Source organism: Antennarius striatus, chromosome 19, assembly GCF_040054535.1.
Source record: "Antennarius striatus isolate MH-2024 chromosome 19, ASM4005453v1, whole genome shotgun sequence".
In the NCBI taxonomy this organism is placed as follows: domain Eukaryota; kingdom Metazoa; phylum Chordata; class Actinopteri; order Lophiiformes; family Antennariidae; genus Antennarius; species Antennarius striatus.
Window position 1 is genome coordinate 18,919,577 of NC_090794.1, and position 16,920 is coordinate 18,936,496.

At 45.9% G+C, this 16,920-nt stretch overlaps 1 protein-coding gene across 1 annotated transcript; it reads left to right on the forward strand.

The window, feature by feature from the left end:
• Positions 1 to 6,023: 6,023 nt before the first annotated feature.
• Positions 6,024 to 16,545, forward strand: psmc6 (proteasome 26S subunit, ATPase 6). Its single transcript, XM_068343125.1, has 14 exons — positions 6,024 to 6,146; positions 6,624 to 6,703; positions 8,750 to 8,789; positions 10,558 to 10,610; positions 11,369 to 11,436; positions 11,527 to 11,641; positions 12,730 to 12,817; positions 12,985 to 13,046; positions 13,131 to 13,254; positions 13,364 to 13,425; positions 14,207 to 14,327; positions 14,401 to 14,481; positions 16,141 to 16,212; positions 16,287 to 16,545. The coding sequence occupies exons 1-14, from the start codon at positions 6,059 to 6,061 to the stop codon at positions 16,403 to 16,405; spliced, it is 1,173 nt and encodes a 390-aa protein (XP_068199226.1). The 5' UTR covers positions 6,024 to 6,058; the 3' UTR covers positions 16,406 to 16,545.
• The last annotated feature ends 375 nt before the right edge of the window (positions 16,546 to 16,920 follow it).

A 16,920-nucleotide genomic window follows, 5' to 3' on the forward strand; every position in this document is an offset into this window, starting at 1 on the left:
ACCGCCTCTACCGGGGAGAGGAAGCAGCGCGTCGGTGCGGGGGGGGCTCCGGTCTGTCTTCACGTCCCGCGGCTCCACGCATCAGCCCGCATCGCTTCTGTCCGCCGCGCAGACTACATGATGGGGGGCTGTGTGGTCCGGACCGTCACAGGTGGAGGTGCGTCCTGTGTGCTGATGGGGGGGGGGGGTCCACTCTGCGCTGCGCCAGCCTGACGGCAGCTGCGCGTCACAGCGATGACGTCAGTCCTGAGGAAAGAAAACGGAACAGCCCCTTTAGTCACGTGACGACAGAATTTAAAGAATCACGTGTCTGTTGTTTAGACGTGAGCTTTTCCTCTGGGGGGGGGGGGGCAGAGACACATGTGACTGATCAGGTCCGGATGAAGACCCGGTTTGGGACGCAGGATTCCTTACAGACTCCTGGGGGGGCAGAAGAAGAAGAGCTGCAGCAGAAGCCCCTCACCTGACCATCTGCCCCCCAGGTGTTCCTCTGCAGAGGAACCAGACAGCAGGTTTCCATCTGGACCAGGAGCATTAAGAGAAGATTTTCATCCATCAGAGCAGCTGTTTGTCATCAGGGGGGCTTAATGTGTCCCCCAGCGACCAGCTGGCTCTGGTACCCCCCCCCCCCAGGCCACCGACTCAGTGACCAGCTGGTTCTGGTACCCCCACCCCCCTCAGGCCACTGACTCAGTGACCAGCTGGTTCTGGTACCCCCACCCCCTTCAGGTGAGGGGCAGAATCACACAACAGGCATCAAGAATAACATGAGAACTGTGTTTTTACCTGGAGGGTGGAGGAAGTGTTAAAACCTTTAAAGATCATGTAAGGAAATAATCCACTGGTCATTACTGAACAAAGACGGAGTCTGGGTGACCCCCCTGGACCTCTGAAGGTCCCATGAAGGTCATCCTACAGCAAACAGGAACCAGCATTATCTCCCCATCTCTGTGTTGGTGCTCTGCTGTGCTAGGGTGTGGCAGGAGGCGGGGCCAAACTCGTGGGCGGAGCCTCGTCTCCACACCTGTGGTTCCTCTCAACACCTGGACTTGATCAGTCTGATTAGCCTGAGGCTTCTAAGCCGGGTTCTGTTCTGGTTCTGGCTCAGATTGTTGTGTACTCACATGTTTGTTCTTCAGTCTTGTTGTGTTTCTTGTTTGTGTTCTAATCCTGCTTGTGATAAAATGTCTGGCCCTCTCATTATTCTGTTGAGCCAACTGTGATGGTACCATCTTTGTTGCAGTGAGTCATTTACAGTGCCTTGCGAAAGTCCCCCCCCCCCCCTCCCCAAGAAGTTATTGATATTTTACCACATTTCAGGCTTCAAACTTAAAGATAAAAAACTGAAAATATGTTTCAAGAATCAACAACATGTGAGACACAATCGTGAAGTGGAACCAGATTTATTCAACATTTATATTGTGTTTACAGATAAAAAACTGAAAAGTAGGATGTAGGATGACTCCAGAAGTTCCCTGATGACTTCTGATGATCCAGTGTTGACCTACATGACTAACAATGACAGAGTGACCTGTGTGTCATCTGGTCTCACATTTGCACATCCTACTAATTCCATCTTTGATTCTGTCCTCTGCTGAATATATCACATCAACAGCCACGTACCAAGTGCTCTTGTTCACTGGAAGCCTTCCAGTGGGTACTCTATGCAGTTTATTACATTTTGACTGTTGACTGAGCAAAAAAATGGGAATGCATCCTGTTTGATTCATAAGAGAACACAAGATGATGAGACAGTTTTCTTTTTCTTCTCTTATGGAAGAAAACGAACAAAAACAATCCCTCAGATTATTCAAAAATACCAATTCAGTGCTGAAAAAGTTCCAACACGGATGACACCTGACATCATCACCATCATCATCATCATCATCATCATCATCGTCATCGTCATCATCGTCATCGTCATAGTCATCATCATCGTCACCATCATCATCATCGTCATCGTCATCCTCATCCTCCTCCTCCTCCTCCTCCTCCTTGTTATCCTTCAGTAACAGGTGTCAGTGAGGGGTGGGGTTGGGTCTGGCTCTCGCTGCTCAGTCCATTGATGGCTGTCCTCCTGCTCCTCTGGACACGTCAGTAATTTGTTAATGCATACTAGTCAAACACCCAGTGATGTGAAAATGGCAGAGGCAATCTCTGTGATACTGGAAACAACAGACCTGTGTCCATCCTTAGAAAAATTTACTAAATGGAGTGTTAACAAACATCAGAATCAGAATCCGTTTTTTTTGCCATTGTTTGTTAAAAAACAGACAAGGAATTTGTTTCCGGCAGGTTGTGTCTCAAACTGTACATTCATACATTAAATTTAACTATGCTAAATACCATAAATACTATAAATAACTATACTAAATACAAAACACAAGACGCAAACGCAGTAAGTGGGGGGGATACAATGTACAAGTGCTGAGTGCATGTGTAAATAGGTTGCAAGGACTGGAGACAAATAATTAACAGTTGCAGTTTAAGGCTTGGGGCAAGAAACTGTTCTTTAGTCTGGTGGTTTTGAGAGGAGGGCTCTGTAGCGCCTCCCAGAGGGTAGACTTTTAAATAGTCTGTGTCCAGGGTGTGTTGGGTCTGAGATGATCTTCCCTGCCTGACTCCTAATTCTTGAGGAGTACAACTTTAGGAGGGAGGGCAGGGAGGGCCCAGTGATCTTCTCAGCAGACCTGATTGTCCTTTGTAGTCGTGTCCTGTCCCTTTGGGTGGCAGCACCGAACCAGACTGTGATGGAGGAACACAGAACCGATTCAATGACTGCCGTGTAGAACAGGAACTATAGCTCCTGTGGCAGACCGTGGTTCCTCAGCTGCCTGAGAAAGTATATCGTCTGCTGGGCCTTCTTGAGGATGCAGCTGATGTGGAGAGTCCACTTCAGGTCCCGGGAAACAGTAGTCCCCAGGAACTTGAAGCTCTCCATCGAGTCCACAGGGCTGTCTGCGATGGTGAGGGGGAGCAGAGGGGAGGGGAACGTCCTAAAGTCCACTGTCATCTCCACAGTCTTGAGCGTGTTCAGCTCCAGGTTGTTACGACTACACCAGTCCACCAGCTGTCTAACCTCCTGTCGGTATGCAGACTCATCCCCGTCCTGGATGAGTCCAATCACAGTTGTGTCATCTGCAAACTTCAGGAGTTTGGCGGCTGGGTGCGATGGTGTGCAGTCGTTGGTGTAGAGGGAGAAGAGCAGCGGAGAGAGGATGCAACCTTGAGGGGCGCCGGTGCTGACTGTCCCAGTGTCTGAGGTGATCGCCCCCAGCCTCAGCTGCTGTGTCCTGTCTGTCAGGAAGCTGGTGATCCACTGACACATGACAGAGGGGACTGTGAGCTGGTGAAGTTTGGAGGAGAGCAGCTCAGGGATGATGGTGTTGAACGCCGAGCTGAAGTCTATGAACAGGATCCGTGCATATGTCCCTGGGTGGTCGAGATGATCCAGGATGAAATGCAGTCCCATGTTGACTGCATCATCCACTGACCTGTTTGCCTGATAGGCAAACTGCAGGGGGTCCAGCAGGGGTCCTGTGATGTCCTTCGGGTGGGTCAGCATGAGGCGTTCAAAGGACTTCATGACCAAGGATGTCAGTGCGACAGGCCGGAAGTCATTTGAGTCATTCCATTTAAATTAGAAACATTTTTTTCTAATTTAGTATAACCTTCTATATTTATTCCAAACAGGATTTAATGTATTTTTATTTCAATGTATTTACTAATGTATTTATGTATCATATTATGATCATAAAAAATAGAGATAAAGTTAACAACAATAAGGTGGTCATGCTGGATCTTCAAAGTTTTTTGCAAAATCACAAATTTCACCTGTCCAAATTATAATACAGTAATCCCTCGCTTATTTGCGCTTGAAGATGCATGGCTTCACTATATCACATATTGTTAGTAGGTAGTTTTTTTTTAATTTTAATTTTAATTTTATATACTGGTTTGATCCCCGAAGGGAAATTAAGAAAGCACACTCTAGCTACTGATTACAAATGCATGCATACATATTTGTGAGTACAGGCCCCTGTATCACACACACACACACACAAGGGGGCCTGTAGGCATGCAGGGGAGGTAGAATGGCAGGCAGCTCCTTCTTGGTGCGCCTCAAATGAGCAATTTGTAAAGGGGACGGCACCTTGCTCAAGGGTGCCTCGGCAGTGCTCCGGAGATGAGCTGACACCTCCCACTGTCAGCTCACCTCCGGGTATTTTTGGGGGGGCGGGAGCGGGAATCGAACCGCCGATCTTAAATCATAGGACGACCCGCTCTACTGCCCGCTTTACCACTGAGCCACTGCCGCCCCTAGTCACATGTTACTGTACGTACATGCTATTGGCTGACAGCATCCGCGTGTGAGCTGCGTTCTCACGGTTCCTCCTGCAACTTTGCTTGAATACAAAAGTGTTTTAAACAGTCTATCAGAGTGTTTTAAAGGTACTACAGATAGAAGGTGGTTCAATATGAGTGTAGGGAGGGTTCAGAAACATTTACATTACCATAATAAATAATAAACAAGGCAGTCACAGACTGCAACATCCCGCGACACCCCTGAAATAAATTTTTACCCTGACCTACTAGAATAGGTCATAGATCAAAGCTAGTGCTCAGACCTGCTGTTTTAGATCAAAGCACTAGCTTTGATCTATGGTCTTACTCACACCGGCTTTCTATCTTATGAGTGTACAAAAGTTTAAATCTGACCTTGACCTAGTTTTCTCCAGGTCAAGGTCATCACCTCATTTTCATCCCCTTCGCTGCCTGAGTCGTGTGCTTTTTGTTTCATCTTTCTATCTGAACGGTTGTGAAGACATTTGGTGGACTAACGGACGAACACACCAACACTGACATTACAATACATCACCGCTTTGAAGCGGAATGGAATAATAATAAAAATAAATAGTGTGTTGCTATATATTCAGAGTGATCAATGCAACTAAATTGTTTCTGGAGGTGGTAGGAAGCTGGAGAGCTTCACTGTAACTGGAGCAGTCGTTATTTAGAGACGACATTGTGTTTACTTTACTCAGGAAATGTTCCAAAAGATTCAAATCGTTGTGCAGAAACACAGAGACTTTTAGAATGTAATGGTGACAGCTGTAATTCTGACTAACTGCTTAAATACATTAAAGTATTTAAACTAACTGTTTAAATACTTTGATGTCAGTGTTTTCTTGTCTATTACGTTTTGACTTTGTATTTACAATAGAAGACCACATTGGAAAAAGGTTTTATGTGATATTTGTAATTATTTTATGTGATATTTGTATTTTTCACAAAACAAATTGTAAACAGTTAATTCATTAGACGATGATGGAACAATCAGCCAATGGAGAGAGAGAAGCACCAACTGTTAGTAAGACAGGTACAGACAGACAGACAGGCAGACAGACAGACAGACAGACAGACAGACAGACAGACAGACAGACAGACAGACAGGTAGAGGCAGTCAGACAGACAGACAGACAGACAGACAGACAGTCAGACAGGCAGACAGACAGACAGACAGTCAGAGTCAGACAGACAGACAGACAGACAGACAGACAGACAGACAGGTAGAGGCAGTCAGACAGACAGACAGACAGACAGACAGACAGACAGACAGACAGACAGACAGACAGAGTCAGACAGACAGACAGTCAGAGTCAGACAGACAGACAGACAGACAGACAGACAGACAGACAGACAGACAGTCAGACAGACAGACAGACAGACAGTCAGACAGACAGTCAGACAGACAGACAGACAGACAGGTAGAGGCAGTCAGACAGACAGACAGACAGACAGACAGACAGACAGACAGACAGACAGACAGTCAGACAGACAGACAGTCAGACAGACAGACAGACAGACAGACAGACAGAGTCAGACAGACAGACAGTCAGAGTCAGACAGACAGACAGACAGACAGACAGACAGACAGACAGACAGACAGACAGACAGACAGACAGACAGACAGACAGACAGACAGACAGACCGGGCATCGCCCCGCGGCTCGTGCTGTTCCGTAGTGACGCGTGCCTTTCCCAGCATTCAGTGCGGCATGATGGCGGACGGTCGGGAGAAAGCCCTTCAGGACTACAGGAAGAAGCTGCTGGAGCACAAGGAGGTGGACGGACGGCTGAAGGAACGTGAGTGGGGGTGAAGAAGGCTCTCTGCTGGGGGGTCCTGTTCGGTTCAGCGGCTCCAGACGGCAGCAGCTCCCTGTTTAGCGCTAGCTACCGCTAGCTACCGCTAGCTACCGCTAGCTAATGCTAGCTACCGCTAGCCGCTAGCTGCTGCTGTGTCATGCCGTTAGCATCCCCATTGAACTGAACGGAGCAGACCGGTTAGCCTAGCCTGGATAGCATGCTAACAGAGACACCAACCTCTGATGTTCTTTACGGTCAGTTAAACCAGTTAACTGGTTAAAGTAGTTAATACTAGTTAAAGTAGTTAACACGTCTGCAGCGGGTCTGACGGGTCAGCCCTGACTAACGTTACGGGGATGGAGCTTCCCGTTAGCGGACTGGAGCTACAGCTAGACCCGGTGACGTCACCACAACAGACCGACTGAGGAATCGGTTTCATCTCTATGAACTTAATCGTAACTGTGGTTTGTGTTCCAGTGAGAGAGCAGCTGAGAGAACAAACCAAACAGTACGAGAAGTCAGAGAATGACCTGAAGGCTCTGCAGAGTGTGGGACAGGTAACAGCTGTCATTTACTAGACCTGTGGTCATCATTACATCTACACCTGTGGTCATTACATCTAGACCTGTGGTCATTACATCTACACCTGTGGTCATCATTACATCTAGACCTGTGGTCATCATTACATCTAAACCTGTGGTCATTACATCTAGACCTGTGGTCATCATTACATCTAGACCTGTGGTCATTACATCTACACCTGTGGTCATCATTACATCTAGACCTGTGGTCATCATTACATCTAAACCTGTGGTCATTACATCTAGACCTGTGGTCATCATTACATCTAGACCTGTGGTCATTACATCTAGACCTGTGGTCATTACATCTACACCTGTGGTCATCATTACATCTAGACCTGTGGTCATTACATCTACACCTGTGGTCATTACATCTACACCTGTGGTCATCATTACATCTAGACCTGTGGTCATTACATCTACACCTGTGGTCATTACATCTACACCTGTGGTCATTACATCTACACCTGTGGTCATCATTACATCTAGACCTGTGGTCATCATTACATCTAGACCTGTGGTCATTACATCTACACCTGTGGTCATCATTACATCTAGACCTGTGGTCATTACATCTACACCTGTGGTCATCACTAACAGTTCTGTAGGTAAACTCATTACAGATAGTCACTGACAAACACATGTAGTTCACAGCTCAGACTAAAGCTACAGGTTAGAGGAAGAAGTATCCTTTCATAATAATAATAATAATAATAAACCTTTACTGTCCCACAGTGGGGAAATTTGTGCGATCATGGCAGCGGGGGGGGAGTGTCATACATAAATACTTTACTTTAATTCCACTATATATATATATATATATATATATATATATATATATATATATATATATATAGTACAGGCCAGACCAGACGTTTGGACACACCTTCTCTTTAAACGCATTTTCTTTATTTTGATGACTATTTACATTGTGGATTCTCACTGAAGGCATTCAAACTGAATGAACACATTTGGAGTTAACAAAGGAAGGTGGAAATAACTGAAAACATGTGTAATATTCTAGTTTCTTCAGAATATCCACCCTTTGCTCTGATTACTGCTTTGCTCACTCTTGACATTCTGTCCATGAGTTTTAAGAGGAGGTCACCTGATGGACACTGGGTTTGGTTGTTGCTGCAGCAAGAGGCTGAGCAGCTTCTGCTTCAGCGGAGGTGGAGAACATGGTCCACTCTGACTCAGTGTCCCCAGCCCCCCCTGCTCTCCCGGAGGTGGGAGTTGAAGACCTCCCTGACAGAGGGTTCTGCCAGACGTTCCCAACAGACTCTCACAACGAGTTTGGGCCTGCCGAGTCTGTCCGGCCCCCTGCTGGGACAGCAGATCTATCTCACCACTAGGGGGCGATCTGTTGACAGCTCTGCCCCTCTCTTCACCCGAGTGTCCAGCACACACAGTCGGAGGTCTGATGACATCACACTGAGTGTCTCATTGGGTGTCCTGGTACCATGTGCGCTCATAGACACCCCTCTGCTCGAACACGTGTTAGTGGTGAACAAACTGACCAGCGCAGAAGTCCAATCACAGAACACTACTCGTGTTCAGATCAAGGAAGTAATTTTATCCCAAACACCCCCCCCCCCCAGGTCTCACTGACACTGCTCACATGAGCTCCAAGATCCTTAGAAGAACAGTGGAGCACCCAGTCAGAGAAGTACCCAGTATTCAGTACCCCTCGAGGGTACAGCGAGGGGTATGGAGAGGCACTGGAGTGGTACTCTGTATGTTTTGCCATGGTTACACTGTTTTTACACCCCTGTGGTGTTGATGTGCAGTGAGGACTTAAACATGTAGTGTGAGTGAGATCTATCTCAATGCTGATTCGGCAACCCCCTTCAGACTCCCCCCTACCTAAACCTGGACCCTGTTCATGTGAAAGGGATGATGTGTGTTGTCCTGCAGTGCCGTTTATTGTAGTAGTAAAGTGTTAAATGTGGGTGTGCATGGGGACAACCAGATTATTTCACTTTGTCGTTACTAATAAGTATATTTGTGTTTTTTCTGCAGATTGTTGGAGAAGTGCTCAAGCAGCTAACTGAGGAGAAATGTAAGTTGATTGGCTGATATGTGTGACGCTTGTCAACAGAACAGCTGCAGCAGACGTCCACAGATTAGATTTGAAGGCCCGTGCAGCTGGTGTGGACGTCATGTTCTGTTCTGAAGATGGCCCAATGATCACGATTTGAGATCTTTGAAACCATCCAGTACATAAAAACACTGCAGTGTAAGAAATATGTTAACATTGAAGGAGGATGATGTGTCTCCTGATGTGATCCTGTCACTACACTGGAGGCAGGTACGACCAGGACCAGTATTCCTAGAATGCCTCTCCAGCACGAGTAATATGGTGTCTGGGAGATAAATACCGGTACCGGTCCGCGGCCGGGGGTCGGGCACCACTGTGTTAAAGGATAACTACTATGTGAAGTGTTTCCAGCTGTGGTGAGCAGCTCCTGTGCTTCAGTTGGTACGACTGGAGTTCACTGTTCAGCTCACGTTGGTGATGTTGTAGAAAGTTCTCAGTCAGCTTCATGTGTTTCTCTTATTGGGTCACCGGATCAAACAAATGCCTGTAAATAGTGCTTTCATGATGAATACTAGTGTGATACTAGCGTGTGTGCGCTGTAGCCTTGATGAATGAAGTTTTGTCTTAGCATCAGCGTAATTTCAAAATCTATGTCCAAATTTCCAGTGTTGGGTCAACTTTAGCCTGGTGTCCTCGTAGTTCTGCAGTGTGCTGCCTGTTGGTTCATAGAACACCAGCTCAGGGTTTCCCTAGAATGTTTTTCTGGCTTGTTGGCACCCACGGTCAGATTTGATCAGATGGTGCAGCAGCAGTTTACAATTTAAATTAGCATTCAAATCTTTGTTCACAATGTACAGTCGAGACAATAGAGGTTGAATTAATGAATTGTATTTATTGTACAAAATAACTGTGACCTACTTACACTTCATGCACACAGTCCATGTTTCACTGCTGGACTTCATCTTTCTGGGTAAAACAACCTGGGAGAAAATGTAACCTCAGAAAATATTTCTTCTGAAAATTAAGATATTAAAAATATTACAGATAATATGGAATGTCAGGTAAGTGATGTCAGGCTATTTAGAGATTTATTTGCACAAGTAAGATTAATAAAGATTAATTAAGACTTTACAAATAGTATCAAAAGTCAAGTAAGAGAAGTCCAGCATTAACAACTAATAATGTAGTGCAATTAAGTAATAATTGAGAAGTAAATATAGATTAAGAATAAATTGTTTTTATTATGAAATATCAAAACCCCTACATAAAGCAGTATGTATTTGTATTCCACAATACAATGATTTGGACGCTGGACTAGCTGTATAAATAATATATGAATATCTAGCAGCAACTAAAGAAGGCAGGCTCTGTTGAGCCTCACTGATGGTTCTGCTCCACACGGGTTTCTGCAGTTGTCCGTTTGGTCAATCTGCTTTATTGTGGAATTCTGTTTGTTGTTCACATTGATCCACTTCATTCTATTTAACAGACGAGTGCTATATTTCTCAAAAACATCTGCACCTTCTGTGTATTGTGGCCACACTTTAGAAAAGTAAAAAAATGGTACAGTATTGCAAAAACAGTTTGACTATTTAACAATGTTATTTGTGCTATGCAGAACACAGTAACACAGCGTCCAATCAGAGGTTTGTAGTGTGTCATGTGACCGTCCTACAGGTAGTCTGTCCACAAACACCAGGAGCGCTGAAAGCTTCTCAGGGAATAAACGACCTGACAGTCAGAACTGTTGAACTGTGTTTGAGTCACTGTCTCTTTCTGTTTGCTCCAGTCATTGTGAAGGCCACCAACGGCCCCCGGTATGTGGTCGGGTGTCGCAGACAGGTAGGACCTGAACACCTACTCATGCATTAAAACGTATTGATGTCTGTTTGACCCATAATGACAAGTTAAGGGCTGGTCGGGTGCCATGTTGCCTGTCAGAGGCTCTTTAAACAGACTCATTGAGTTTTCTTGTAGTAACTGGGAAGTGGGTGGAACCAAAGCAATGCATAATGATGACTCGGGTAGCTAACCAATGCTAACGCCAGCCTTCAACACCATGACAATGCATTTGCACACCTCAAGTCATAGCTGGAGTACAACCATGTATGTCCAGTAGCATTCAACTGGACATGGGGAGGTAGTCTGATAGGATTGAAATAATACAGCCCGTATTTTGTGATTAGTGACTGTTTTCTCTACAGATTTAGAAATAGAGGATGAGATACATAAACAAGAAAAAGTATGTGAGCCTTTTGGAACTGAAGGGTTTTCTACATTAAGTAGGATTTGATTTGAATCTTAAGTCCAGGCTGTAGAGAAATGTCCTGTGACTAAAATAACATAAAAACAATAAGATTTGTGATGTCTTTGCTTTCATAGTGTTAGTGTTAATGACCTCAGAAAATCTAGTTTGAGTCAGGTTAGCATACTTTTTTATATAGGGGCAGTTTAGTCCAGGGTTGTTATGGGGATTACTGCAGTAATGGTTTAGGATGAAAGTGTTTACGGATGGGATACACACTTTAAAACTTCCTAAAATGATGTAGGCCAAGAATGTGCAGAGAATGACGCCTAGTGTCTAATATTTATCTATCCAGTTGGACAAATCACAGCTGAAGCCAGGAACCAGAGTGGCTTTGGACATGACGACACTCACTATCATGAGGTGAGGTGGATATAGTGTTGGGGTGTATGGAGGGCAGACCACCCTCACAGTTCAGTGTGTACTCAGCATGTGATGGTTCACCTTTCACAGGTACCTGCCCAGGGAAGTGGACCCTCTGGTTTACAACATGTCCCATGAAGACCCAGGAAGTGTCTCCTACTCTGAGATTGGAGGCTTGTCAGAACAGATTCGTGAGCTGAGAGAGGTAACGACAGAGTTCATCAATTAAAACTGAAATGATTGAAGCAATGTCCCCAAGAGTGAGGGGGGAGAGAGGAGGAACATTTAGGGGAGTCAGAAGAGAGAACACATTTGGGGGGAGTCGATAGAGGTTCAAAGTCCTTCTTTCAGACTAAAGTAAATTTCTCGTGTCATGTAAAACGGAGGTCCCACAGCCTTGGAGGAAGAGAAATAGAATCCAGTTGGGACAGCAGCCAATCAGCATCATGAGTGGGGAAGCATCCCACTAATCACCTCCGGGTCCTGTCACACACCTGTTAGTATACAGACACCCAACAGAAAGATGGCATACAGTCAGAACAAGGGTCAGTGTTGGTCTGAGACTCCAGGTCATCCGTGGTGTTAGTCCAGAGTCAGTACGCCTGCTCAGCAGGAGATTCTAGAGCGTTCCTGTCCGCTGACAGGTTCTACGGAGATGTTTACCACACTGGGGGTCACTCTTGCAGCCAAGAACAGGAAACTGAATCTACAGTTCACACATGCTACACACATGTTCACACACTCACCAGAATTAGACAACAGAAGATTGAGAAGAACAGTTTCCTTTCAGTGTCATGTGAATAGAGCCTGGTGTTGGTTTCAGCATCATGAAAACATGGACCTGTGGTTCATGGTGGAGTTTTACTCTGGTAGTTAGTTGGTGGTATGACTTTGGTAACATCTGTGGAAGCGAAATAATGCATGTGTAGGTCACATTTCAAATCAGAGGAAACACATTTTCAAGTTTGGCAGCGAATAACCAGATTGTCCGAAAAACAGGAAGACAGGAAGCAGGTCAACCTGACATTGGTTGGTTACCTAGGTTTGGACAGTTGCCGGGAACAATTGGTTTCCTGTTTTCTCATGAATAGGACACGTACAAAGCTCACGCACACACAAAAGAAGGACTCTGATCTGTACTGATGATCTGCGTATCAATAAAAGAATTCCCATTTTGGCTGTAACATCATCCTCGTTGTACTTTGGTTTTTATTTTGGTATTTTGCTGGACAAAACACTCTCACCACACATCCTGAAACCAGACGACGTACCCATGCTGTTGTTGCGTTGCAGGTTATTGAGCTGCCGCTGACCAACCCTGAGCTCTTCCAGAGGGTGGGCATCATCCCCCCCAAAGGATGTCTGCTCTACGGGCCTCCAGGTAAATACTTCAATCAGTTCAAGAGAACCGGTAGGCTGCATTCAATCAGTGTTACCGCTGCTGTGTTCCCAGAACTCTATGGTTTACATAATACAGTCATGAATGATATGACAGTGTGGTCTACTTAGTTCATTATGTTTACTGATGACTGGTTTCTTGTCCAACAGGAACGGGGAAGACTCTTCTTGCCAGAGCGGTGGCCAGTCAGCTGGACTGTAACTTTCTCAAGGTGATGGTTGTCTCATGTCTGCTGATGGATCGCTGCAGTGCACCAGTCAGCCATGACCTCTTTGTGTGTGTGTGTGTGTTACAGGTGGTGTCCAGCTCCATCGTAGACAAATATATCGGAGAGAGTGCCAGACTGATCAGAGAGATGTTCAACTACGCCAGGGACCACCAGCCCTGCATCATCTTCATGGATGAGATCGATGCCATCGGTGAGCGGTTTACAACTCAGTCTTTCCTGACACTGAAGTACTTTAGCGTTGGTCGTCATGGACACAGAGGATGGAGTGTGTTGATCTGCTGCCATCCCTGTTGCTGTAGGTGGGCGCCGCTTCTCTGAGGGAACGTCAGCAGACAGAGAGATTCAGAGGACTCTGATGGAGGTGAATGACTGGCTGAGGCCCCCACCCGCTGTGTTTACTACTGTTGTGTTACATGACGGGTCAGAAGCCAAAAACCCCTGAGTACCTTATATTAATGTCATATTTCTGTTGTTTTGGGCGTTGATAAAGCACATGAGGGTACGAACACAGGATGATTTAATGTTGTGCTGCTTGAGCAGACATGGTGACAGAAGCATCAGGAGGGACCCTGGTGCCCCCCCACAGATACATCTGAGCCATATCTCAAATGACTGTAACAATTCAATACATGTACACACACACACACGTGTGTGTGTGTGTGTGTGTGTGTGTGTGTGTGTGTGTGTGTGTGTGTGTGTGTGACGTGGAGCTGTACACTGATGGGTTCATGGTGGGTCTCTCTGTCACTCTGTCAGCTCACCTTTGCACTGCATTGCTTTGGTTTACATCATGTTTTTCTAGCAGTGTTTCCCCGCCCCCTTTGTCAGGATGTCTTGTTTGATTGGTTTATTTATTTGTTTAATCAATCACCCAGATGTCTCTCTTGTGTTGTGTTTTGTCTCTTGTGCACATCCCTGTGTACAAGTAAATGAAGTCAATAAGAAAACTGATGAAACACTTAAATGTGTGATGGGTCTCATCCATTGAGGTGTGTGTGTGTGCGTGTGTGTGTGTGACTGTGTGTGTGTGACTGTGTGTGTGTGTGTGTGTGTGTGACAGTGTGTATCACTACAGAGTGTTACTGCTTTGCTGAACTGTCTCTGATGACCAGTGATTGACGGGTCACTTCCTGTCCCTGCAGCTGCTGAACCAGATGGACGGCTTCGACACGCTGCACAGAGTCAAGATGATCATGGCCACTAACAGACCCGACACTCTGGACCCTGCTCTGCTGCGGCCTGGCAGACTGGACCGCAAAATCCGTGAGAACCGGTTCTGTTCCCGTCTGAGGACTCTGTCTCCAGCAGAACATCTCATGTTGTGTTTATGTTCCAGACATCGAGCTGCCCAATGAACAGGCTCGCCTAGACATCCTGAAGATCCACTCCAGTCCCATCACCAAGCACGGGGAAATAGGTTAGCTTCACAGTCATCCTCAGGTCACTGCCCCTCCAGGGGGGCACAGGCAGGCTCCAGGTTTCAAGACGTGTGAGGGGCGTGGCCTTTCATGAGGCCATGAAAGGCCACGCCCCTCACATCACTCTGTGGTCACAAAAGTTGGGAAGGGAAACGTGTGTAGATGTTATAGTGTGTGTTGTATGAACGCGTTCATGTTTCCAGACCGCGTCTCAGCATGCAAGCAGCTGTTTGTAGGGTTTTGTGGTCAGAGGGGGTTAGGGTAAGTGTTACAGTTAAGGGGTTAGTGTCAGGGGTTAGGGTTGGGGTTAGAGGTTAGTTAGGTTAGGGGTTAGAGTTGGGGGTTAGAGTTAGGGGTTAGAGTTAGGGTTGGGGGTTAGGTTTAGGGTTAGAGTTAGGGGTTAGGGGTTAGAGTTAGGGGTTAGGTTTAGGGGTTAGGGTTAGAGTTAGGGGTTAGGGTTAGAGTTAGGGGTTAGGGTTAGGGGTTAGGGTTAGGATTAGGGTTAGGGGTTAGGGTTAGGATTAGAGTTAGAGTTAGGGGTTAGAGTTAGGGGTTAGGGTAAGAGTTAGGGGTTAGAGTTAGGGGTTAGAGTTAGGGGTTAGGGTTAGAGTTAGGGGTTAGGGGTTAGGGTTAGAGTTAGGGGTTAGAGTTAGAGTTAGAGGTTAGAGTTAGGTTTAGGGTTAGGGGTTAGAGTTAGAGGTTAGAGTTAGGGGTTAGGTTTAGGGTTAGGTTTAGGGTTAGGGTTAGAGTTAAGGGTTAGAGTTAGGGGTTAGGGTTAGAGTTGGGGGTTAGGGGTTAGGTTTAGGGTTAGGTTTAGGGTTAGGGGTTAGAGTTAGAGGTTAGAGTTAGGGGTTAGGTTTAGGGTTAGGGATTAGGGTTAGAGTTATGGGTTAGAGTTAGTGGTTGGGGTTAGGGTTAAAGTTAGGGGTTAGGTTTAGGGTTAGGGTTAGAGTTAGGGGTTAGGGTTAGAGTTAGGGGTTAGGTTTAGGGTTAGGTTTAGGGTGAGGGGTTAGGATTAGAGTTAGAGTTAGGGGTTAGGTTTAGGGTTAGGGGTTAGGGGTTAGGGTTAGAGTTAGGGGTTAGGGTTACAGTTAGGGGTTAGAGTTAGGCGTTAAGGTTAGGTTTAGGGTTACTGCATGATGAAGGTGAACTGGAATGAGGACCATGAAGAGTTGACTGTAGTTACAGCCAACACATCTGCAGCTAGTGCGCCCTCGAGCATCAACACTCGCAACTTCACCTCATCACAGGTTTTTGGTAGGCAGTCATGTGATATTGTACTCTTCTTCTATTGGCTGACGGGATCCTGAAGTGCACTATGTTCTGAGTCTCGGAATTCTGTGAGACGCAAAAGTGCTTTAAACAGTCTATCAGAGTGTTTTAAAGGTAATACAGATATAAGGTGGTTTAATATCAGTATTGGGGGTTCAGAAACGTTTACATTACTGTAAATAATAAAATAGTTTGTCACTATATCGTGGAATTTGTTAATTTTGTGTGTTTCCTGGAACACATTAACTGTGAGGAACAAGGGTGACTGTAATACATTTACACACAGTCCTGACTGTTATCACACTGACAAACAGGGACTGGAATGGTTCCATCTCGGTGCTGGGTAGCAGCTGACTATCACAGAAGTTGTTTCTGGTTGTTTCCAGACTTTGAGGCCATCGTGAAGCTGTCAGACGGGTTCAATGGAGCTGACCTCAGGAACGTGTGCACAGAAGCAGGTTGGACGTCCGTCCTCAACACTGGTGTGTTTCCCTCGTGACGAGCCCAGTTCACAGGATGTGTGTGTTCACAGGTCTGTTTGCCATCCGCTCCGATCGGGAGTACGTCACCCAGGAGGACTTCATGAAAGCTGTGAGGAAGGTGGCTGATTCCAAGAAGCTGGAGTCTAAGCTGGATTATAAACCAGTATAAACTGTCGCTCTTATGTTCTTTACGTCATAGTTGTTTTATACTGAACACACACGGTGTGACAGCAGCTCGTTTCCACGTGTTACTCTGACTCCTCGTCAAACATTTTGGGATGTTTCTGTATTAAAGTCCTGGTGAACAAACGTGTGTGAACAGGTCCACAACTCCTTTGTGTCAGTAGACGTAGATCTGACGCTCCAAATAAATAATGTTGATTAATTCATTGTTTCATTCCAGTTACACTCTTTAGGATTGTTTCACATGGGGGTGCAGTGGGTGGTGCTGTCGCCGCACAGCAAGGAGGTTCCGGGTTCGAGTCCTGCTCTGTGTGGAGTTAGCATGTTCTCCCTGTGTCTGGGGGGGTTCCCAGACATGAAGCCCATTTTTCTGGAGGTGGAAGTCGGAGAACCCGGAGGGAACCCCCCCAGGACAGCAGTTCAAAGGTTAATGACCATCATTATTATTCTTTACTCAATTGTTGTTTTTTATGTTATGCACAACTCTCATTTATTGTGTAA